General features: G+C 34.6%; 8 protein-coding genes across 8 annotated transcripts; 5 read left to right on the forward strand and 3 right to left on the reverse strand.

Moving 5' to 3' along the window:
* The first annotated feature begins 95 nt into the window (after window positions 1-95).
* Window positions 96-2232, forward strand: LOC105956751 (uncharacterized). The gene is given in 6 exon segments (XM_088817409.1): window positions 96-152; window positions 1296-1466; window positions 1561-1660; window positions 1663-1706; window positions 1812-1895; window positions 1985-2232. Coding segments are annotated over 6 exon segments (564 nt in total). The 3' UTR covers window positions 2093-2232.
* Window positions 2233-2527: 295 nt separating this feature from the next.
* LOC105953379 (uncharacterized) lies at window positions 2528-4753 on the forward strand. Its single transcript, XM_012977043.2, has 6 exons — window positions 2528-2655; window positions 2752-2961; window positions 3456-3749; window positions 3862-4026; window positions 4277-4360; window positions 4464-4753. The coding sequence occupies exons 1-6, from the start codon at window positions 2626-2628 to the stop codon at window positions 4569-4571; spliced, it is 891 nt and encodes a 296-aa protein (XP_012832497.2). The 5' UTR covers window positions 2528-2625; the 3' UTR covers window positions 4572-4753.
* On the forward strand, window positions 4653-6355 carry LOC105956743 (uncharacterized). Its single transcript, XM_088816241.1, has 3 exons — window positions 4653-4794; window positions 5236-5311; window positions 5463-6355. The coding sequence occupies exons 1-3, from the start codon at window positions 4792-4794 to the stop codon at window positions 6146-6148; spliced, it is 765 nt and encodes a 254-aa protein (XP_088672367.1). The 5' UTR covers window positions 4653-4791; the 3' UTR covers window positions 6149-6355.
* Window positions 6356-6505: 150 nt separating this feature from the next.
* On the reverse strand, window positions 6506-7860 carry LOC105957846 (putative aspartic proteinase GIP1). The gene has a single exon (XM_012981822.2). It carries the CDS (start codon window positions 7837-7839, stop codon window positions 6562-6564), a length of 1278 nt encoding a protein of 425 aa, XP_012837276.2. The 5' UTR covers window positions 7840-7860; the 3' UTR covers window positions 6506-6561.
* A 901-nt stretch (window positions 7861-8761) lies between these two features.
* On the forward strand, window positions 8762-10512 carry LOC105957843 (small nuclear ribonucleoprotein SmD1a). The gene is made up of 4 exons (XM_012981818.2): window positions 8762-8897; window positions 9004-9080; window positions 9991-10182; window positions 10288-10512. The coding sequence occupies exons 1-4, from the start codon at window positions 8884-8886 to the stop codon at window positions 10347-10349; spliced, it is 345 nt and encodes a 114-aa protein (XP_012837272.1). The 5' UTR covers window positions 8762-8883; the 3' UTR covers window positions 10350-10512.
* Window positions 10513-12494: 1982 nt separating this feature from the next.
* On the forward strand, window positions 12495-15174 carry LOC105953373 (protein trichome birefringence-like 11). Its single transcript, XM_012977038.2, has 4 exons — window positions 12495-13210; window positions 13489-13878; window positions 14313-14471; window positions 14564-15174. Exons 1-4 carry the CDS (start codon window positions 12774-12776, stop codon window positions 14904-14906), a joined length of 1329 nt encoding a protein of 442 aa, XP_012832492.1. The 5' UTR covers window positions 12495-12773; the 3' UTR covers window positions 14907-15174.
* On the reverse strand, window positions 14562-15814 carry LOC105953370 (antifungal protein ginkbilobin-like protein). Its single transcript, XM_012977036.2, has one exon. The coding sequence runs from the start codon at window positions 15721-15723 to the stop codon at window positions 15298-15300; it is 426 nt and encodes a 141-aa protein (XP_012832490.1). The 5' UTR covers window positions 15724-15814; the 3' UTR covers window positions 14562-15297.
* A 449-nt stretch (window positions 15815-16263) lies between these two features.
* LOC105956732 (aluminum-activated malate transporter 8) lies at window positions 16264-18838 on the reverse strand. The gene is made up of 6 exons (XM_088816243.1): window positions 18476-18838; window positions 18227-18367; window positions 17435-17711; window positions 17004-17124; window positions 16776-16919; window positions 16264-16674 (listed from the first exon to the last, which is right to left on the reverse strand). The coding sequence occupies exons 1-6, from the start codon at window positions 18732-18734 to the stop codon at window positions 16336-16338; spliced, it is 1281 nt and encodes a 426-aa protein (XP_088672369.1). The 5' UTR covers window positions 18735-18838; the 3' UTR covers window positions 16264-16335.
* Window positions 18839-24277: the final 5439 nt, after the last annotated feature.

A 24277-nucleotide genomic window follows, 5' to 3' on the forward strand; every position in this document is an offset into this window, starting at 1 on the left:
TAAATTTAAGGGAAAATTGTTGCCAACCCTCTGAACTAAGGTTAAATTACAAAAAAAACCCCTCTTGTTTGCATAATTACAGTCATTCCTCAACTATGTATTGTCTTACGAAAAAAATCCTTCCAGTTGGTGAATTTAGAGGTGTTCATTCGGTAAAATCGTACCGAAATTTCAGTACGCCAAATTTTCATATTGTTTATCGTACGGTTTGGTAAATAACCCAATATTCGAAATTTTATTAAAAATATTTTCTTAAGTACTTTTAGTTTAAATACTAATAATTTCATATAAATATATATATAAATAAATAACTGAATATCGAATCGAATTACCGGTTCACTAATTGGCATGTACCGAATTTTCGTTCGATCGGTCGGTTTACCAACACCACTATGTAAATTTGTCAATGTAAGGGTGAACGTGTAAGGAAATACATAGTTGGGAGTGACTGTAATTACGCAAACGAGAGGGATTTCTTCGTAACTTGACTTTACTTCAAAGGGGTGACCATAATTCACCCTAAATATAATTAATAAATGTAAGTTTTAATTCCATTTTGCACCCTTAAAAAGTAATAATAGCATTTTGCATCATCAAAAAACAATAAAGCATTCACAATGCACCATGAAATGAATAATAAAGGTAATTTTATTTTTTATTGGTTTTTTCTTTGGGATGCAAAATTATAAATTAGATTGTTATTTTCTTCAACTTTTAACCTAATTTCGATTGCACGAAAATAAGAATCTCGGATTATGGAAAAAAAATTATATTTTCTTACAAAATAAAATAAAATTTTATTACTAAATTATTCGATTGATGAATCTTTTATTGTAATTGGTGGAAATATTAGATAAAAATATTTGAAAGAAAATATAATTTTCAGATAAAAATATATTAAAAAAAATTTAAATATGTTAATCAGATGATTTATTTTTATTTTTGCACTTTATAGTTTAAAAATAATTGATATAAAGAAGATTGAGTTGACATTTTTTTTATAAGAATTGAGTTGACATTTGACATCATAAGAAAATGCTAAAAATATTAAACTACCCTTCAAAAGTCATTTGGGTGCATTATACATGATTTAATGTGTTTCGATGGTGCAAATTTCTACTTTTTTTTTTTTAGGGTGCAAAGTGCCAAAAATTATATTTCAAGGGTGCAATGTGCCAAAATAATGATACTTCAAATTGTTGGAATTTGATTTAAAGTTAAATACACTTTGCAATCCCTATTATAGCAAAGAGAGTGGTTGATTCTCAACGATCGGATCATCCATCTCCGAGAAGCATGGTGCATACGCACATGATAATTCCCTCATTGAACTCGATTTCCCAGTTTTACCGGTAATCGAATACAAATATGGTGCTGCTAATGCTGAGGTAGCAATGATTTCGAAAATCTTGAATGGTGCTTTTTTTGATGAGATTTACAAGACAACTACTGTGGATGACTTCCTCGTGCGTACTACTCGATCGAATTTGTTATTACATTTGATCATTTTTTGTTCTGTTCAATAGCTACTTTAATTGTTTTATGGTGATTTTGGGACAGGTTTTATTACCAACTGGGAAGGCAGTTGAAGAAGTTGAACCAAATTTCATTGAGATACTAAAATGTTCTGGCAGTAATGCACCTGCTCCAACGGGCTCTGGCTTTTTTACACTCGCTTTTTCTGCCCTAAACTCGGGATTTACGAGGTAAAAAATATTCTTGGAATTAGTCGAAAACTTCAACTTCATGCAAATATATATATAACCTCGCTAATATGCATGTATATGATTTGAGAGTTTTATTTATTTAAGGATCCCATGTGCGTAAGTTCGCATTGTGCATTAGCACCATACTAGAGCAAGAAGCTCATAAAATGAATTTTTATTGCATATCAAGTAAACAAATTCAGATCACATTACATTCTGTTTTCAATTTAACTAGATATCTTCGTTTAATCATTTTAATTTTGTGTGTTTGAAATTAGGCGTCGCCTAGTAGTGGCATATTGAATTTGCATCTCGACGACGAGAATAAGAGGGTTTTGCTTCGAGGAAAAGCCGTTGCAGTGATGGAAGGCAGCCTTTTGGTGTAAACCAAAGCGAAACTTCGAACGTGGACTAATTGCTTCAAATGTGTTGTATTAAACATCACTTTTCAATAACAAACTTTTCATGCAATTCTCTTTGTAATAATGTATGCTGCTGTAAGAATCTTGCAGGATTCGCATTTGGATTACCTATATTACTATATCTTTGTCTAAATTGCAATTTGTATCCCTATATTATCTCGAACTGCAGAAAAAAATTCTCTATATTATTTTAATTAGCAAAAAATCCCCCCAAAATATTTTTTGATGAATATATTTTTTATTTATTTTTATTAAGAGAACTTATCTTAAGAGAAAGAAAAAAAGTAAAAACTGCAGTTGCAAAATGTTTAAAATATCAGTTTAAGATAAGTTGTGAAGATTGGTTCCGTAAATTATAAAGTTCGGCTAGATTAGGTGTATTAATAACTAAAGTGCAGTTTCGTCATTTTACAGCTGATCAACGGGCAAAAGGTAAATAACGCCGTTACTCTCAGTATTCTCGCAATTGTTCGCTCACTTGATCCACACAGTTAACCATGGGAAAAAAGCCCGTCAGATACTGCGTGGTGAATGAAAATCTCTCTTAATATCTGCTCAACTACAGATTTTTTTGATTGTGTAATGGCGACTAATTTCACAATCGTTTGATGTAATTAAAACAGGTCGATGCATTTACCGACTCCGCATTCAAGGGAAATCCGGCGGCGGTGTGCCTGCTGGAGGAGGACAGAGATGATGACTGGCTGCAAGCGGTGGCGCGTGAGTTCAATATATCGGAGACTTGCTATTTGACTCGTCTCTCCGAGTCGACCGACTCAGTAATCGGCTCCGTCCCCAGGTTTCGCCTCCGCTGGTTCACTCCCGTCGCTGAGGTCCACCGATTTTCAATTTCTGTTCTTAAGTTTTTACACCCAAACTTCGAATTTAACTCTACTCTCAAAATTGAATGTGGTGATGCTGTTGTTTACCATATAATTTTGTCAATTTGATAGTAAAAGTAATTTTACTCTGAGCAGATAACATTTATAAATTATGAATACTTCAACCTAGAAAGAGTTTTTGCATATGTTGATCTTAATTTCTGATAGTTGGTACTTAGTTTCATTAAATTTAGCTATTAGATGAAACATGATGAACTGGAATACGCTGCGACATTATCATGCTTCGTAGGATTCGATTAACAGTTTGATATACTAGCGCTCTTGATTTTCTCATATAATATAGGCTGATTTTGAATTATTTAAATTTTGTTTGATTGCTGATTTTGATGCCTAATTGCTTCTTGTGGTGCTTACTATTTGAGTGTATGTATATATATAAGTCGACTCTCGAATCAGATTACCGAGTTTGTGATTTGTTAGGACAGGTCAAACTTTGTGGACATGCAACTTTAGCTGCATCCCACTTTCTCTTCGCGTACGATTTGGTGAAATCTGATCGGATTGAGTTCTTGACTCTCTCCGGGATTTTGACCGCAAAGAGAGTAGTTGACTCTAATGGTAATGCAACTGTGAGCTTCCTCATCGAACTCGATTTTCCAGTTCTCCCGATAATGGAATACAACGGTGCTTCTGATGCTGAGGTTGCGATCATTTCAAAAAGCTTGAACGGAGCTTCTTTGAACGAGATCCACAAGACAACTAATGGAGATGACCTCCTTGTGCGTATTCCAATTTGTTATTACATTGACAATTTTTGCTCTGTCCATTAGTATGATTTGGTCTGACTAAAGAGTAAAGTGTTGAGATAAGATCTGGTATGATTTTTGACAGGTTGTGTTACCATCTGGAAAGGCAGTTGAAGAAGTCGAACCCAATTTTGACGAGATACTAAAATGTCCTGGCAGAAGAGGATTAATCATTACTGGACCGGCTCCGACGGGCTCTGGCTTTGATTTTTTCAGTCGTTTTTTCTGCCCTAAACTCGGGATCAACGAGGTAAAGTTACTCTTTGGAATCAATCAAAAACTTCTTGTTCTGTTTCAGTTCAAGTTCGTTTACGATACTTAAGGATATGCTAATATGACCTCGTTAATATGCACATATATTGAGCACAAACACATCTAGAATAGATTTATAACATTTGGGTTGGGTTTTTGTTTTTTTCATCGGGTTGGAATTCGTACATATGGCAAACATTCTTGATTCTCCTTGTGTATCTGATTCGATTTTGTTTCTCGGTGTTTAGGACCCTGTATGCGGAAGTGCACATTGTGCCTTAGCTCCATACTGGAGCAAGAAGCTCGGGAAACGCGATTTTATTGCATATCAAGTAAACACATTCTCTCTGTCACCACACACACACACACACATATTCAGATCACATTAGACTATATAGCTTTAACAATGTTAATTGTATGTGTTTAAAAACTTAGGCGTCGCCTAGAAGTGGCATCTTGAATTTGCATCTCGACGACGAAAATCAGAGGGTTTTGCTTCGAGGAAAAGCAGTCACAGTGATGGAAGGCACCCTTTTGGTGTAAACCAAAGGGAAACTTCAAAAAAGAGGGAGTAATTGCTTCAATTATCTAATTTGTACTAACATCACTTTTCAATAAGAACTTTATTCATGCAAATTTGTGTTATTTATTGTATGAATTTGTTACAATATCTTTTCGATTTCTTTTTTCTCGGTCAGATTTTATTATCATTTCATTTTTATGGAGTTTCGGATTGTATTGCACGATTTACGACACCGAAAACATGGTAGGTAAATATATTTCTTCCATGAATTGAGCCTCAATGTAATAATATTTCCAAATTTAAAACTATTATTTAGTAATATCAACCAATTCTTCTCCAATATCTCTGCTTTACAACAGAAAATTATATCTGAATTTCGATATATATTAAAAATGGAAAAGATATAATAATATCTTTAATTAACGAGTAAACCTAAATATTTCCTTCCATGCTGTATCTAAGCATTACTACATATTGCAACACTCACTGCAATTCTTCTTCTTCTTCTACTCTGTTTCAATTTTTGCAAATGGATTTCTCCATGATCACTCCAAGGGTAATTACATAGTATTTAATTTAAAAGCCACGTGTTTAATTTGTTTGCTAAATTGTTTTCTTTCATGAATGTTATATTAAATTAAATGCAGTTTGTACACCATTTTCTTGATTTTTCTTGGATGGCAGACTTGTGTTTTGAAGGTTAACTTCCATTGCCCTGCATGCGAAAAGAAGGTCTATAAAGCCCTGCAGAAGATCAACGGTAATATACATATAAATTTATACACGTGTGAACAGCTCGGTGAAATTCACCGAGTGTAGCATAGCATATAAACACCGATTTTGGTTTCATTAGCTTAATCATTTCATTACAAATTTACGGTAATCTGTTAAATTTTTCTTTTCTCTTTTAGGTGTGAGGACTATCGAAATAGATGGTCGGAATGGAAAAGTGACGGTATCGGGTTCAGCAGACCCGTACGCGCTGCAGAAGGCCCTGTCGAAAATAGGGAAAAGGGCGGAGATCATGTGGGACAGCAGCAAAGCTTCCGTGAACCAGCACACGGCCAATCAAAACCGCTCGGTATCTGTAAGTCAAACCCAAGAGATTGACCCACGGCAACTGGAACAGTTGTCCAAAATCAAAAGGTTGAAACAGGTTGAGTTGACCAAGACCATCAAATTCACCTTTAACGACGACGACGATGGTTCATGTCAAGATCTAGACACTTACACCTCCCAGTTTTACGCCTATGATCATTTCAACGGGCGACAGGTGGTGCCGGCGCACCACCGCCTCGTCGAAGGATCTAGCGGCGGAACTGCTCATGGTTGTTGTTGCCACAACAACCACAACAACCACAGCAACCGTGCCATGAACAACAATAACTACTGTCACGGTGGCAATGGCGGTTGTGGGTCGTCCACTCGTGCACTGCCGCCGGCTGATGGCTGTGATCACTGGAGATCCGGTTACGCTCCCTCCGCTCCGCCGGGGTTGCCGCCACCACGGCGAATGCCTCCACCGCCGCAGCAGTATAGCCACTACGGCCCCAACTATTTCAGTGATGAGAACCCTAACGGATGCAGGTTGATTTGACGGAAACTGATCATGTTCTCGTTTCCATCTCATTTGTTTTAGACAGTTTTATTTATTATTAGGAATTTTAATTCATGATTTCTTGTTTCTATTAAGGATTAGGCGTTGTTTATTTGTTCGACGGTTAAACCTATATAAATTAATAGAATCGGGACTTGCAAAATACTATTAGTTTAAATCATCGAACTAGTAATTTAATATGTTTTTTATCGAGTCGGGAATGTGATAAATTTTTATTTAAGGGATGTTACTAATTTATCGATTATTAATTTATCGAGGTTCTACGTATATCGATCGATAATGCAAAACAAATTAATCTATTCAACATACAAAAATTTAAGTCCAAAACAAGTTAAAAAAAAAACCTCAAATTTTAACAATTTCACCACAAATAGTTGAACCCTAATTAATTATTACATAATTATCAAATTATTGTTGGTCGTAAAATTAAAATTACCACACATTGTACCATGTACCAGAAGAGAAGAGCTAAACCCTAGCCTCTTGGACTCAAGATCAAACTGCAGCAAGTTGTCCTCCATCTGATGCCCTCCAATCACGACCGCTGATTTCGGGTGGGACCCACCATCCAAGACTCCCAAACACCACACGTCCACGTCACCACGGAAGATCCTGACCATCGAATTCGCCCCGAATATTCTCCAGATCACATCATCGCTCTGCAGCACGAGATCGACGGTGGGGAAACCGGGTCCCACGCGTGTACTCATGACGTCATCCGCTTTGTAGCAAACCCTAAACGGCTTCACGGCTCCCGTTACCGTGAGGTTGAGCGCAGCCGACTCGTTCACGAACGCTTCGGTTAACGCCGTGAAAATTGTACTCTGCAGCGTGGTGTAGGGTGTAACTGTGCTCAACTTGGTCCCACCATTTCCTTTGCCGTTGAATCTCAGAAGCGCACGATCGAAATCTAGGGCTTTACCGTTGACTTTTATGTCGGTCAGACCAATGAAATACTCGTTCGAAGGGTTGGCGTAGCTGACTACCGTGCTCCCGCTCGTAGACGGATTCGGCAGGAGTGGGGTGTAATTAAGAAATTTGGAGAGGTCAATTTCGGAAATGAAATACGGACCGGTCGAACCGAAAAACGCCACGCCAGGGGCGGAGGGCGAACCGGACAAGCAAAGCGCAAACACCGAGTTTTGAGAGGTGAAGTTGCTAACCTGCGCTGGGATCGATAAATTAGACCGGCCCAGACCGGCTAAACCGGCGGCATCTTTAGCAATCACGCCTTTGAGTAAAGATCTTTCCGTGCATGATAAAACGAACTTGGGAATCAACCCGAGCCGACCCGGATTCCGGCCGTCGGTTATGGGCATGGAAAGGGACCCGATGAAAGGTTGACCCGTTAGTGGCGGTTTCCGGGTGAGCGAGAGTAGTGGACCGGAATCGGTGGAGCAAACTTTTTTGCATGGTTGGGAACTGCAGAAAGAGGAACCGCAGGGAGTGGGGGAGGAGTGGTAGGCCGCGGAGGAACAGTCCATTAAAGTGAAGGAAGCGCCGAGGTCAAGAACTAAATTAGTGGGGCGGGGAGGGGTATTTAGGTAAACTGTGATCATGTACTTTTGGGTTGACCAGTCTTTGGTAAGAGGCGCTAAAAACGCTGGAAATGCAGTTTCAAACAAGAGAGAAGAAAGGAAGAAGAGAGAGAAAGCTAATTTGATCGACATTGAAAAGAAAAAATGGTATACCCACTTGATGAATTTTTGTTGCATGAAGATAGATAGATAGATATTAATAGCAGTGTGTTATGCTGCGCCAATTATGGACACGTGGATGAACACGTGTTGATGCACAATATTTAATTTTAATAAATAAAAAGAAGAAATATTATATTAATTGTTTGCGGTTGATTAGGTGAAGGATTGTTGTGAAAATAGAGTAGTGTAGTATATTCAATTAGGTGACGTGAGAAGATGAGTTAGCTAGGCAATAAGCATATGTATGTATGCATGCATGCAACCTAGTATAAATTGATGATGATGTATGTTCTTCTGGGTTTGGGTTCTTGTAAGTTGTAACTGATAATCGGATTCTGTCAAAATTGTGGGCGTCATCACTTTTGGAACTACTGTAATATAATAATAATATATATACGTCATTTGTTGTAGATTCTTTTTCTTGTGTATGTTCATAATATATATTTGTTTGTTTTTAATTATTTATTATGAGTTTTAGTTTCTCTAACCTCTATATATAAATTAATACACTTCGGAAATAGACAATTCTATTAATTTAAGCGTAATATTAAATTATTGAAATAATAATTTAGTACATTTTTATCGAGTCGGGACCGGAAAAAAAATATTATTTAAGCAATGTTATTAATTTATCGATGTTCTAATGTACGTGTAAAAAAAATCATAATCAATAAATTACATGATTTTTTATTTTATTTTTTTGAATTTAACTATAAAAAAATGTTTACTAAAAATCTCTATTTTGGACGAATTCACCCTTCATTTATTTTATCATATAAAAAAAAGGAAAAAAAAAAAAAAAGAAGCCATTACCGTACAGAATAATATTGGGCCTTTCAGCCCTTTTGTATTTGGGACGGCCCGTTGTAAGGCCCATATATTACCCAGCAGATCTTCAAAAATTTAGTACCAGAGCCACTTCGATTCCTAAAACCCTTCCCTTCCGCAGATTTTTATTTTCTTTGGTTGCTTTTCGCCAAAACCCTAGTTCTTCATCGACTACCTCTCGCAACGATGAAGCTCGTCAGGTTTGTTTTTTCCTTCCTGTATCATATTATCTTAATTCTCGATAATTTTGTTTCATTTACACCCAAAAACACGTTTGATTCACCCTTGTTGTTTTGAATTGAGCAGGTTTCTGATGAAATTGAACAACGAGTCTGTGTCGATTGAGCTAAAAAACGGCACCGTCGTGTTCGGCACTATTATTGGTTAGTCTCTCTCTCTCTCTCTCTCTCTCTCTCTCTCTCTCTCTCTCTCTCTCTCTCTCTCTCTCTCTCTCTCTCTCTCTCTCTCTCTCTCTCTCTCTCTCTCTCTCTCTCTCTCTCTCTCTCTCTCTCTCATACTTCCACTGTTGATTGTTTTCTCTTTTGGGGATTTTTTTGTTGTTGATTTAAGTTTTAATTTTCGTTCTCATTTTCAGTGAATTCCTTAAGTGAGTAAAGATAGTGAACTTTTATTTGGGTATTCCTGCTTTAATGTGAGATCTAGGTTCCAAGTCGTAGAACAATACGTTCGGCATTTTGGTCGATTCGTATGTTAAGAATTACTCCAGATATCGTATGTAAAGATGTGTAATAACTTGGATGCAGTTTTTTGATGAAAATGGTGAACGTATGAGCATGATAATGATCATGTGCAGGGTTTTAAAGTGAGCACTTGGTTTGGAACTCACTGTTTATTTAATTTAACGAAGCGGAGGTATAATATTATTGACATAATTTTTAGGATTCGAATTGATTCCCGAATAATCTGTTTGTACTATGAAAAAGACGGCCTTATAGTTTCACACTCACTACTCCAGTCATTTGTATGCTTTCTAATGCCGTTATTGCTGTTCTAAGTTATTAAAAAACGACTCGAATGCACGTGGTGTCAAATATCTCGATTGATACTATAATGAGATGGGCACTAGCAGTCATAGGTTTCGATGTTTCTAAGTTGCTTGTGTAAGCTCATGTGCATTGCTGAACTTGATTTGCCATAATCTTGATGCATCTACAGTTTCATTGAAGTATTTGTTCTTCAATTTGCAATGTAACTAACTTATTGGAAACAAATACGATCTTCCCTCTTATATAACTGCAAGTCTGAGTGTAGTTCTATTTGCTTTCTTTATAGGTGTTGATATCAGCATGAACACGCATCTGAAAGCTGTAAAGCTTACTTTGAAGGGAAAGAATCCAGTGACTATGGATCACCTTAGTGTAAGGGGTAATAACATACGTTATTACATCCTTCCCGATAGTCTGAATCTCGAGACATTGCTAGTTGAAGAGACACCTAAGATCAAGCCCAAGAAGCCGATTGCAGGTACAACAATAATACGATTAAATTTATATTTGTTTACGATTTTAGTTGATATTCGTCCCTTCCTTATTATATGCCCTAATGTTTTATAATTCTCCACCAATTTAGGGAGAGCTGTGGGCCGCGGTAGGGGCAGGGGTCGTGGGCGTGGACGCGGTAGAGGCCGTTAAAGATCTAACAAATCGTATCAGTTTTTGTAGTATTTTTTGTTATGTAAAATCTGTATTTGAAGAAGTGAATGTGTTTCTAGAAGGACTTGAATATGATCTGTGCAATGTTTACAGGTAAAAGATCATTGTGATTTTAACGACCTTGTTCCGTGGTTTAGCTCAATTTTACATGCCCCCCCCCCCCCCCCCCCCTCTTTCGTTTGCATGTACTGTGGTTTGATATAATGTTGTTTATGGTAAACCACGGCTTTTGGTTACTAATTATCCTGTGGGAAGAGATAAATATATTCTTTCTGTTAGAGATAAATATAATTAACAGTTGTGACTAATGTTTAATCTGCTGGTATACAATTTATCATCATCGTAAAAAGTCGTGGTTGGTATCATAAGTTTCGTGATTTGAAATTTCGAAAGTGGCCCTCGTAGCCATTTCTTCCGTCTAACCACATCATCTCCTTTCCCCATTTCTGTATGTAAGAAAGACAGTTTGCTAACTACATGATAATTTTTGGCCTATTAAGTGATTCTTGGAATGCGACAGTTTTCCCTAATTTGGCCTTTGATGTGCCAAATCTGAAAATTGGTAGCCCTTTATAGATATTCTGCTAATTACTAACAATAATGAAATCGCCTTTTCTACAAAATACCCTCAAGAATTGACCGAATCCTAGTACTACGGCGACGAGGGCGTAAATATCTCCCCGTCGGATCCAATTTCGTCTCTATTGTCGATATTAGATACAAAGACACATTTTAGAATAGTTGAATGATATTAGTCATGATTAAGTGTCGGTAGAATAGCAAAATAATAATAGTTGATATGCATGAAATTGCTGTTACATAAAGTTTTGTTGTCGAAATTTAATTATTAAAGGTCAGGGTGCAGTTGTACAGGGTTTGATTCTTGCTTATTCTCTACTTACCCATTTGTGACAAAATTTAACTCTAGCAAATTAGATTTCTTTAATTGTGGATTTTTATTAGTTTTGTATTTAATTATTTCGATAACTAAAAGAATGGAAAGTGTTACATGTTCCCACAAGGCATGTTTTGAAAGAGAAAAAGAAAAAGAAAAATCACGTGTTATTTAAATGATGGTATTTATTGTCTGGCAAAAATTTCCCACTTCGTTTTCGAACCCACACCTTCCCTCGATTCTCTCCCACGTAGAAGCACTTTTTGTACCACGTTTTTTAACCCCTACCCCCCACTAAAAAAAAAAGAAAAAGAAAAAAAAGAACAAAAATATTCAATGGTTAAACTATATCGGCCAACTTGAGGTAAATATTAAATTACGAAAAACGCCTCATGTTTGAGTAATTACAATCATTCTTCTCAACTAAGAAGAATTATATAGGTCCATCATTATGGTGTCAAATTTAGTGGAATATTCTTTAATTTGTACTCGTTGTACTTCATTCAAACTCCACATTTGAAACTTTTGAAACAAGATGATTATAAGATATGTCTCTTGACTTGTAGTTATCAGATTATTGTGCATCGAAAATTGCATTTTTGCATAAAACGAGAACAAACTAAAGAATATTCCACAAAATCTAAAAAAATCTTTGAATTTGATATCATAAGGGTAAATATATAAGAAAATTTGTAGTTAAAGATATATATCCAATCATCCAAACATAAAAAGTTTTTTTTGTGATTTAATCTTACCTCATAAGTGACCGTAATTTAGGTGGTGTTTGCAAATGCTTTTTGAAAGTGATTATGCGGTTTTTTTTGTTCATAATCTGTTTTTAGGTGTTTGCAAAATCAACTTTTGCTTTTGCTTCTCTTAAAATAATCTACTTTAAGCTATTTTTTTAAAAGCACCCCTAACCCTGCTTTTTCAATTTTAGTTCATTTTCCGAAATATTTGCAAACACCCCAAACTTTTAGAAATAAGCACTTAAAACTAACTTAAATCACAATCACTAACTTCTGCTTTTAAATAATCATTTGCAAACACCAACTTAGCCGCATTCAATTTATGAGTCCCAAACGAATCAAGAGAAGTTCCCCCAAAATTTTAACCTCATTTTATTGTGAATTTATTATCACTTTTAATAAAAAAAAAAAAAAAAAAAAGGATGTGCAATTAAAAATTAGAAAAGAATGTAGAAAAACCACCATAGGCATGAATGTTTTGTCTTTTTGAGAGTCCCCACACCATCTATCTCCTCATCATCCTCCAACTCTGTCCTATCTTCTTTCCCCTTTTCTCTCTCTCTCTAAAAACTCCCTCTCTCTTCAAACTCTCTCTCTCTCTAAAAACTCTCTCTTGGATGTAGTTATGTGTAACCATTTTATATCCGTCTGGTACACAAACTCGTTCATATCTTGTCTTCTTTCTCCTCATCCATTCACAAACAAAATAAATTAAAAAAAAAAAAAGATGAAGTGTTTCTTCTGCACTCTACACCAGGGATGAGAGAGAAAATGCCCCAGTTCGATTTTTTCAAGAAAATCAAGTTCTTGAAACCCCAAGACTCCGCTCCTTCTGTTCTTGGGTGGTGCTTCTTTTTCACCCTCTGCTTAATCTTCTCCCTGTGTTTGCTGGACTATAGATTTGTTAATGGTTTGCACAGGCAATTCCTTTTAATTACTTGGTTTAAGTCCACTAATGCTTCTTCAGCGGAATACGCCGCCAAGGTGGGGTTTCTCGAAGTCGGCGGCGGCGGCGGCGGCGGAGGAGGAGATTGTGATATATATAGAGGGGATTGGGTGTGGGATGAGAGCTATCCTCTTTACCAATCGCAGGATTGCATGTTCTTGGATGAAGGGTTTCGCTGTTCGGAGAATGGCCGCCCTGATAATTTCTTTACCAAGTGGCGTTGGCAACCTAAAGATTGCAACTTGCCCAGGTGTGTGTGTGTGTGTGTGTGTGTGTGTGTGTGTGTGTGTGTGTGTTAATTTGGTTATAATTTAATGCTATAATAGTGGGTTTTTAGGGTTGCTTCATATGTTGAGGTTATGAGAAAATAATTAATTTTCTTGAAAAAAGAAAAATGTATATTTCAAGAATTAGTTATTTATCCAGGAAGAATGCTTTTTTCTTGCACTTTTGCTGCTTAAGGGAATTGATTTTCTGATGTTGAATTACAGTATGTTTAATTAGGCTGATTTATTGGATTGTTCTCAGATTCGATGCAAAAGCGATGCTGGAAAAACTGCGAGACAAACGGCTAGTATTCGTAGGAGATTCAATAGGAAGAAACCAATGGGAGTCGCTTCTGTGCATGCTGTCTTCGGCAGTTCCAAACAAAACTTCAATATACGAAGTTAGTGGGACCCCCATCACTAAGCACTCGGGCTCGTTGGTTTTTAAATTCAGCGAATATAACTGCACCGTCGAATACTACCGGGCCCCGTTTCTAGTCTTGCAGAGCAGACCACCTAACGGTGCACCTCCAAACGTTAAAATGACTTTGAAGTTGGATCAGATGGATTGGAGCTCAGTTAGCTGGAACACTGCCGATTTCCTCGTTTTCAATACGGGTCATTGGTGGAATTACGAAAAGACCATCCGAGGGTAACATTTTTTTTCTCGTTTAATTATTCGAGCATTTCACGATTTGTTTCGTTAATAATGGTTCTTGATTTTAAAGAGAAAGAGTTCTTATTTGACAAATTTATTGCTTTTCTTTGTGGCTTTGTTAATGTTAGCGTGAAGTTGGTCGAAAAATAGGTGGGCAAGAATTCCAGTTTATTAATGAATTTGAAAATGAGCAAAAATATCAGACAATTAGGTTTAACTAGAAGAAAATGTGTTGAAACTTTTCAACAGCTAATTTTCTCTGCGCTCGTGGACTTGAATTGGTTTTATGGCAATGTCATCGTATAATTCGTGAGAGAAGTGACGACTGACGAGAGATGATTGAATAATTAAATAAAAGATTACGCATTTAAAAATTGACAGAAATCGCGTCCGGTTCTTGATTTTTTTTTTTGTTGGTTTATTATCAGGGGTTGTTACTTTCAAGAAGGGACCGATATAAAAATGGATATGACTGTAGAAAACGCCTTTCGAAGGTCAATGAAGACATTAGTCGATTGGATAAACGACGAAGTAAATTTGTCGAAGACTCATCTTATATTCCGAGCTTATGCTCCAGTGCATTTCAGGTATATATATCTCTTTTCATTTAGCTGTTAATCAAATATATATACGATCATTTCGAAATGTAATTTTTATTTTTATTTTTTTTATAAAACAGAGGTGGGGATTGGAGGAGTGGTGGGAGTTGCCACCTGGAAACAATTCCCGATTTGAGTGCACCTCAAGTTCCTTACGAAACGTATATCGAGTACAAAACCGTAGTTGATGGTTTATCGGAAAATCTGAGAAACGGAAATATAGAGTTATTGAATGTGACTGGTATGACTTCTCATAGAAAAGATGGTCACTCTTCGTTGTACTATTTAGGGCCTTCGATTGGGCCCGCACCTATTCACCGTCAAGACTGCAGCCATTGGTGCCTGCCAGGTGTCCCCGATTCATGGAACGAGCTCCTCTATGCCGTTATACTTAAACGGGAGATTCAGAAAAGACGAATTTGACGGAATATTCTGTCGTGATTCTTGTAGTTTTGGATAAATGTGTATAGCAGTGCAGTTGTATAGGTAGAAAGGCATTAATTGATATGAAAGCTAGTTGATTTTTGGTTTTGATTCTGCAGTATCATGATTCTTGCTCTGTATACTTGTCACTATTATTTTTACCTAGGGCTAAAATTGGAAAGGTATTGTCGATTTTTTATCCGATTTTTTTCGATTTTGGGATAATATTTTTCGTTCCGTCGATAGTGGAACAATATTTTTTCATTCCGATTTCTGATTTTTCCGATTTTTATGGTTCGATTCGATTTTAATTTACAGAAATATGGACTTTGATTAATTCCCACGAACAATTACATTATCAGTACAAAGTAGAAACACAGTGACAGAGCAACTAGTCATCAAAAGGGTACTGCTCGTACCTAACAGTACAATCATACAGCACGGAGCGGGCTCCGATCCGGCCGTCGCAGGCGGCGATCAAGGCGGTTTTGGCGGCGGCGAGGCAGGCGGAGCAGTCGGAAATCGTCAGAGTCTGGTTGCATGCGGCGTGGCCGTAGGCGAAGGCGTTTGGGTAGGGGGATATGTTGTGGAAATCGTAGCCTAGGCGAGTGGGAGCAACGCTCTCCAATTCAGCAAGGACGTGGGCTAGGCTGACGGTGAATGGGTCGCCGCTTGTGTACGCGCCGCTGTTGCACTGCACTATTTTCACGGCGGTGTTCGGTTTGCAGTTAGCCACGTGGCAAAGATGGAGCAATAGTAATAGAATTGATGATAACACGGCCAGATTTTGGGTGATTGGATTTCGGAGAAGGCCCATTTTCGTTAACCTAATTTTCCTCCTTGCTATTACAATAATTCGTTGTTTTCTTCTGATTCAAAATAAATTAGGCCGGCCTTTATTTTATTTTTTTAATTTTTTTTAATTTTTAAATTCATGAATTCGTCACATGTTTATTGGAATCTCCACCTTCATTTGTCTGGTTTTGCGTAAATTACGGAAAACTCCTTGAACTTAGATTGAATTATGACAAATGCCTCCATCTATCCGTAATTATCAAAATACCCCCGACACTTGTTTTTTTTTTTTTACTCCGACTAAGAAATGTACAAGTGCCAAATTGCTTCACATATAGTCCCTCGAACCATATTTTCTAAACAATTCAGAGACAATTCGAATTGATCTCGTAAAGATCCGTTACAGAACGAATGCTCTTCTTTTTCTGTATTTCTATAAAAAGACAATGTGAGAGACTTTAATCGGAACAAAATAATTCTTAATTTGTTTAACTTATGATATACATATATGTTTATATATATAATATTTGTCTAAGCTTCTATAATATATAGTCCAATTATATATATGATGTTTCACAAAATTAGTATTTTTTTCTCAAATTATTTACAAATCCCGAAACAGCCCTCCCCCTTGCTATACATCAATCTTCCTAGGTGGGAAACTAGCAGCTTCCCCCAAATCTTGCACTTTGTGAGCCAATTTTTCAACTTTGTCCACAATCTCCAGCAACAAGAAATTGAAGCTGGCAATAGCAAGTTCTTCACCACTTTCTAGAACCTCCATCTCGCAAGAGGACGACAGTCGAGGGCTCAATAGTAATTTCACTATCTCCAGTTTTGGATTTATCAAATCCTTGGTTTGGCATAGTTCCATTTTCTCAATGCCTTCACCTAACTCCTTCAGTATCCATCCCATCGTTAACATGAACACCTCGCAATGTTCTTTCAGCGCCTGCCTCTTCATTGCCGATGGCTGATCAATAATAATAACAATAACAATAATTAAAAAATAAATAATAATTTAATTAATAGAAAAATTAAAAACAAAAAATTATAATTAATTATTTAGGATACCTGTTTAGGAGATTGAAGGCATGCATTCAAAGAAAGAAGTGTGGTAGCAAGTTCTCTTAGATGCTCTCCAACCTCTAAATATATATCCCATGGATAATATAATCCAAATCTCCCATGCCAAGGTTCCCATTTTGCATTATTTGCCTTCAATTTTTTAAATTTAATTAATAGTTGATGTATACGAAACTAATCGTGACACGTTTCACGTTATTTCAAAATTAAAATTACCAGTGATTCATCAATGAATTTTGAGTTGAGAACAGACTTGCATGCTTTGATATAGTCAATGCTGCTGCTATCTGCCACTTGATTTTCCTTCTCACTTGCTATTTTCAAGTATTCATCCAAACTTCCTGTACAATATATATAACCCATTTAAACATATTTATATACTATATAAAACAGATTAGTAAATAATTATATTGAAAATTAAAATTAAAATTAAAATAAATAATAAGTGTCCATTACTACCAAAGCCCAAAATCTCAAAAGCCCAAAACTAATTTAAGTGTCTATAACTACCAAAGCCCAAAAGTTAATTATAAATTTAAAATAAATTTTATCAAGAGATCAATATCTCGAATATAAATTCAAACAAAAAGGGAAATAATATTTTAATATTAAAAAAATAATAATATATATTTATTAAATGAAAACACTTGCCTTGGATAGTGGTGGCGAGTTTATGGAACTTAGATGCGGTGGAATAGTGGAGTTCATTGCTAGCCCAAATAGGGCAAATAAACAAGCTGACAGATATGCAGATAGCGAAACCGATACCGATGGTGGTGAGGCGGTCAACGGCCATTCCCACCACCTTGTCCATCCGTACGCCGGAGATTGCCACCAGGTTGAATGTCAATATGAATATCATGAATCCGTAGTCATATCTCTTCTTCAGTCTTGGCACCAGTCTACAGTATGTTGCAACAGCACCTGAACGTACATATAGTCCATTTATTATTACTATTTTATTTAATTGACATAAATTCATTTAAAAGAAAATTAGATTTAAAATATTTTTGCTACAATTGCAACCGGCTCCGTACGTGTGATTGAAGGTATGACGAACCAAATTCCGGTAACTTAGCTATAGGTATATCCCCTCCTAGCTTAGTTAATTAATAGATCTCAATTAACACTAATCAATATTTTCAAACGAGTAATAATAAAAGATCAATTCTGGTTACGCGTGTCGTGCAGTTATATCCATTGGCAAATCAAATAATTATGATGAGATTAATTTTTTATTTTTTTTTTAATTATTATTATTATTAATTAGAGGATACTAATAAAAATAGAGATGCCAATCTGTACTCGCCCCGCCCCGACCCGGATTCACTGGATAGTCCCCGCCCGTTAGCCAGGCAGGTACGGGTTTTAAAATTTTTACTTATTATAATTCATAAGCTTATTATACCGAAAATCGGAAAAAGAAAAAAAAAATGTACCAAAGGAAAAAACGGTAGAAGAAATGATGAAGTATTGGCCAATCCCGCCAATTCGATCAGCTAAAATAGCGGCAAAACAACCAACAGCTCCTCCTAAAAGTGTCCCAATTCCTCTGTTTATTCCTTTTCCTAATGTTGCACCTGCATGCATATATAGTAATATATTAATCATTCAATATATATATATATTTCTTATTATTCTTTGTAAGTATATATAAATATGTAAAGAAAGAAAATAAAAATAAATACCGGCATAGAATTCGAAGATAACAACAACAGTCATGATAGCCCACATTCCATTTTGACCAACTTGATCGTACATTGGTTTGATGAAATATAAAAGTGAAACAAGAACAAGTGCTATTCCAACTTTCATGCTGTGTATCACTTTCCTCTTATCACTTCTCTTCATTTTCCCTATTTCCCTCACACTTGACACTATACCTTTAATCGCCCGCCCGAATATTCCCGTTCCGTTTTCCGTTTTTTTTACATCTGCCGCCGCCATACTTATTTACGGTTATAATAAAAAAAAAACAAAAAAAAAAAATAATAATAATAGTAACAAAGAGGTTATTTTTGCTAAGAATTCCCTTTGATGGGTTGTTTTTCAATTTGAGTAGTGTCTTGCATTATATATATAGCATAAGATTTAATTATAACTAGTTGTTTCCATTAATGGGTGGAGGTGGCGGTGGGGGTGGGGGTGCATTGGGGTGGGGTGAGGAAAGTTTTTTTCTCATTCCCATTGGTTTGGCAAAAGGGAACTTAATGAATGTAATTTAACTTGGAAATATACACTCTTTCTTGATTTATCTTATTAGTATACGTATATATGATAATGAAGGAATTAACATAATATTTTTTGAAAGACAGAATCAGGGCTTATGAGATTCTACACCTCGTACGAGCAATATATATACCATGTGGTTACAGATTGTAGGTTTCTATAAATAACTGTTCACTAAGCACACGTGCACACGTTTTATTTTTAGAATTAATCAGAAGAAATTTAAAGAAATAATTACATGCATATATAGGGTATATTTTGTGGATTAATTTCATGTAAAAAGTAAAATTAAATGTAGATTAGAGTGAGTATAGTGGAACACGCTTGCATAGCACGACTGACTGAAAATCAAAAAATGAGTGATGATGATTAGTATATGTGGATTCATTTATAAAATAAATTGAGTTTTAATAATATTAGTATTTCACAGTCGATATTTATTTTTAATTTTTATCAAATAAAATATCGTAATGGATCTTCTTAAAATGAAAAAAATAAATATCGAGGGGTATAATAAGCTATATTAATATATGCATGGAACATGTTGTTGTTATTCCGTGATATTGAGGTCATAGACTCACAGCAGTAGCTTCCATGCATATTCATTACAATTTAATTTACACATGCCTAAATTAAACATGAATATCTTTGACTGTATGTATATTATATTCCACGTACATTTTATCGATCAGTATATTAAGATTTTAGGTCCGACGTATGGCCATTGATCGATGCCCTCATGTATATACAGTGGCAGAGTCGGCATACATTTGCTAGTTAGGGGATATAATTAATGCGAAATTAGACCAAATTAAATCTATACTGCTATGGTTTCATATCCATGGCCTCATTATCATCAAGGATTAATTATAATAACCTCATATTTTATAATTTTAGTTAGGTATCACATACCTCTGATTATTGAGTACTATTAAGTATTAACACACAATATAATTTATATTAATAGTGGATAATATCAATTTGAGTATGTGGCGGTGAATCATTTTTGTTACTAAATTAATTCATCCTGATTTTATACTTGTAATTAAGACTTCAAACATTTCTGTCCACAAAAATCATCTCTATGTATAGATTTAGAGTACAAAAGTCTACTATATTTATACACGAGAGTTTAATAAATTGTTACATATATTCTATCAAAATTCAAAAATACTAATTAATTGCTTGCGGATTTGCCAGATTAGTTTATTTATTGTGCATTACTGCATGCAAAGTCGACTGGAATAAAACTTGGCTGTATTTGGGTTCATCAAATTAAAACTTAGGGTAGTGTAAAGTGAGAAACCGAGTACTTTTAAATGCATAATATTAGTGGTAGGGCAAATGGCACATAATTTAAATTAATTAATTAATTAATTGATTTAAAAGATAATCTCCAAGGACTTGGCAAAGTAGTTTTAAGAAAATTAAATAAATTGTGCATGTTGGAAGAAATATGTGTGTAAAAATAATAAATAAATAATAAATAAAAGAATTAGCTTTACGAGTTATTTAGGTTGCGCACTATAATTTAATTATGTAAAATATATTAAAGTTGGAGTATCTAATTTTAAAAAGAAGATAGTGAAAATTGCCACTTGTCTTAAAACATTATTATGAAGGCAAATGTGATTTCTAATAAGTAGAGTCTAATGAAATTTGTGGTATCTGAAGAGTGGAAAAAATTGTCATTAAAGTATAAAAGTGGGTAGCCACAATCAAATAGGTATGAATATTACTTAATTATGGTGGTGTAGTACGTGTGGTATCTAAATTTAAATTAAATTCAATTAAAGATTATTTATCAGGGAGGGAATGCAGATTAAATAAATATCGTTGTATAATCTTATAGTTGTCAACTTGTTATATTGATAAGCTTTTTTAGCAGTTTATAAGCTCTTAAATATCTTATAAGCTCTTTTTAATAGCTTATGAATTATTCTGAAAATTAATAAGTACTTGCAATTGTTTTGCCTCAAACACCCCGCACGAATTTTTCAGATGCAAGAATCAAGACTCTGTGGATTTATCTATGCTGCTTACTAAATTCATCAAATTATTACGTAATCTATTTTATTTTTATTCCGTCTCTGATTTAGATGTACGATATTTAATTATGTACTATGAACAAATGAGGAAAAAAAAATTCAATAAGAATTTGATGATGATAACTTTAATTTGTGTTCCTTCCTGACCTAATAAAATCGTGACCTTATTTCCTTTGTCGCGTTTATGCATTGGGTGACAGCAGGCAGCATCACAACCTTTTTATATTTCAATTATTTATTATTATTATTATTATTATTATTTGGAATATTACATTATAATGTTGATGACTCAACGTTCACTACAACATAGTTAATTCTCATCTTGTATTGCAATTAGAGATTTTTAATTTATTATTAGTCAATAACCAAATAAAATAAAGGGTACACGTTATGAACACCGGACCATTTTTTTATTTTAATTTTTTATTATTATTTTTTGAAGAGTAAATCAATACCAAAAAATAGATATTAGTGGCATATGTACCTAGTTGATTTTGACTGAAACCTGCCTGCTTCAGGTTGTACATGTAACATACACATATTCATACGATCAAATAAAAAAAATATTTTATTTTATTAATGAATGTATTACTTACATAATGTGTAGCAATCTAGAAAACTATGATATCGCAATTTAATATTTGCACTATCTATTTTGTCTTTATATGTCTACTTACATTTAATAAATATAATAAATATAATAAAAGCCATCACACATATCTTTTTTCCTCTTTCACATGCATGCTCTAGTCATCCACCTTATTTAATAATTATTAATGTATTGTTTGAAATGACACTACTAATCAATATTTGAATTACTCGTTTCTTCTAAAAAAATTCAAATACTAATTAAAATTTAATTATTAGCACAAAATTTAGAGTGCCTTAACGATTTGATTTTACAGATGTTACATCCAATTAAGTACATCAGATATACGTTTACGCATATCAAACATATGTGTCTGTCAATTTATGGTGCAAAATTATCTGGTATATTTAATCGGTGTAGCATCTATAACACCACCAATATTAATCTTGCCATTTTAAAAAAGTTAATACTTCTAAATTAACTTATAATGTGTGGGGTAAAGTTAGTGGAATTATCACTTTGGTGGGACAAAAATAAGTGGTGATTTGGGATGTGACGGCCATCTTCCAACGGGACGGGGTGTGCACAAATTGTACGAACGCTATTAATCCGTAGCACGGACTTTCCTAAACCTAATAATAATATTAATATTATTATTACTAGCATTTTTCCCTGTTTATTTAAATAGTGAAAAAAATAATCAATTTAATACATAATAAGAAAATATAGTACACCCCGTGCGATGCACGAGATATTATTTAAATAGTGAAAAAAATAATCAATTTAATACATAATAAGAAAATATAGTACACTAATATAATAAAATTTAATAATATAGTATTATTCATATTGAAATTTATAGCTTTATCTCTTAAGATTTGAGATATATTGATGAAAATTAGGAGATCAATAATTGTTGAAAATTATAGTTAAAAAATCAGTACAAAAAAATATTAAAAATAAATAATTACATAAATAACAATAAGGTAGGATTCTTCACGGGTTAGTTTTAATTTTGATAATTGTTAAACATTATAGTTATAAATCAGTAGAAAAACAATATTAAAAATAAATAATTACAGGAATATCATTATGGTTTTTTAGGGTTGCCCAACGTTTCTTTCTTTTATATATAAGATTATTACCCCACTTATTTAACATTTACACCCACTGACGTCGGCATTTTGGGTACTTATACAAACCCCTGCATTTGTGTTGTATTTAAGATTTATTGTAAAATGTATATTCACGACGCAATCGTCGATTAAAAAAAACCCCTAAAAAAATCATATTACCAAAATACCCCTCAAGTTTCATTTGTCGTCGGAGTGCTGCAGTACTCTAAGGCGAATTGAAGCTATTGAAAAGGAATAGAAGAATCTAGGTACACAATGCTAAATTGGGAAGGGTACTACTTAATGCGGATTGGATCAATCACGAGTGCTTACATTACAACACACAAAATTACAAGGATAAGGTGAATAGATGAGTGGATTAGTGGAGATTCCACCTCTATCTATAATTAATATCTATAAGCTCCATTTTTGGATCTAAAGAATGCTACAAAAAAACAAAATTGAAATATCACACCAATTATATTAACCCATGATCGATACATTCATACCCATTGGTTTGAAGTGATGTGGTATGGTTAGGTTTCTGTCCAAGGTACATGTTATTGCTCTTTTAGTGCATGGGCAATTTTGTAATTTCACATTTTTTATGATCTTGACTCGAGTGATGACCATCATGAACTTGAGGACCAATTTTTTTTTTTTTTTTTTTTTTTTTTTTTAAATAAATGGCACCAATATAATAGCTAAAATGAGAAGAGTTGATTTAAAATTTATTGTTTTCATTCAGAGAAGTTCAATTTTTTTTATTTTTTTTTTTTTGAGATGAAGTTCAATTTCAAATGCAAATAAATAAATCAACCTCTAAATTAGAGAACAACACTGATGAGTGATGACTGATGAAGTCCAATTCGGGCCTCTTTGTAGAAGCCCAAATAACGGCCCAATTCGGTATATATGGATATTTCTTTTAGTTGTATGTTCATTCTTGGGTCTAATATGGTCCAAATCTTATCATTTATATAGCATATTTACAAAGATACCCTTGCACTTTTAATATTTACATATTTTCCCCAAGTTCATATATCCTTATTTTCGGGACGTGACGGTCGGCGTATCGCCGTTTCTGTGTCCGTGCCACGTAGTTAATCAATAATAATAAGAGGAAGGTAAGAACTTATTGTAATATCCCTAGTTATTATTTCCACTAGTTAAAAAAAGAAAAATAATAAATAAAAAGAAATAGAGTAACTTATTTAGGAATGGTGGACCCTCTGGTCCAGCCTCAGTATTTGTGGGACTAGTGTCTCGATATTAGGGGTGAGCAAGTCGGCCCTATCAACCCGCTACACCCGTCAATCCCGTGAAAAACCGCCCTGTTGGGACCGGACGGATAGATCCATCCATAGGATTGGGTCCTAAAATTGTGAAGAACCGTGGGTTTGGGTCTTAGACGGGTTCAATTTCTTTTAATACCCGTGAAACCCATCCCGCCCCGCCATACAAAATTACGTCGTTTTGTTTACATTATATCGTATAATAAATTAATAA

Source organism: Erythranthe guttata, chromosome 4 (assembly GCF_056151865.1).
Source record: "Erythranthe guttata isolate IM_541 chromosome 4, IM_541, whole genome shotgun sequence".
NCBI lineage: Eukaryota > Viridiplantae > Streptophyta > Magnoliopsida > Lamiales > Phrymaceae > Erythranthe > Erythranthe guttata.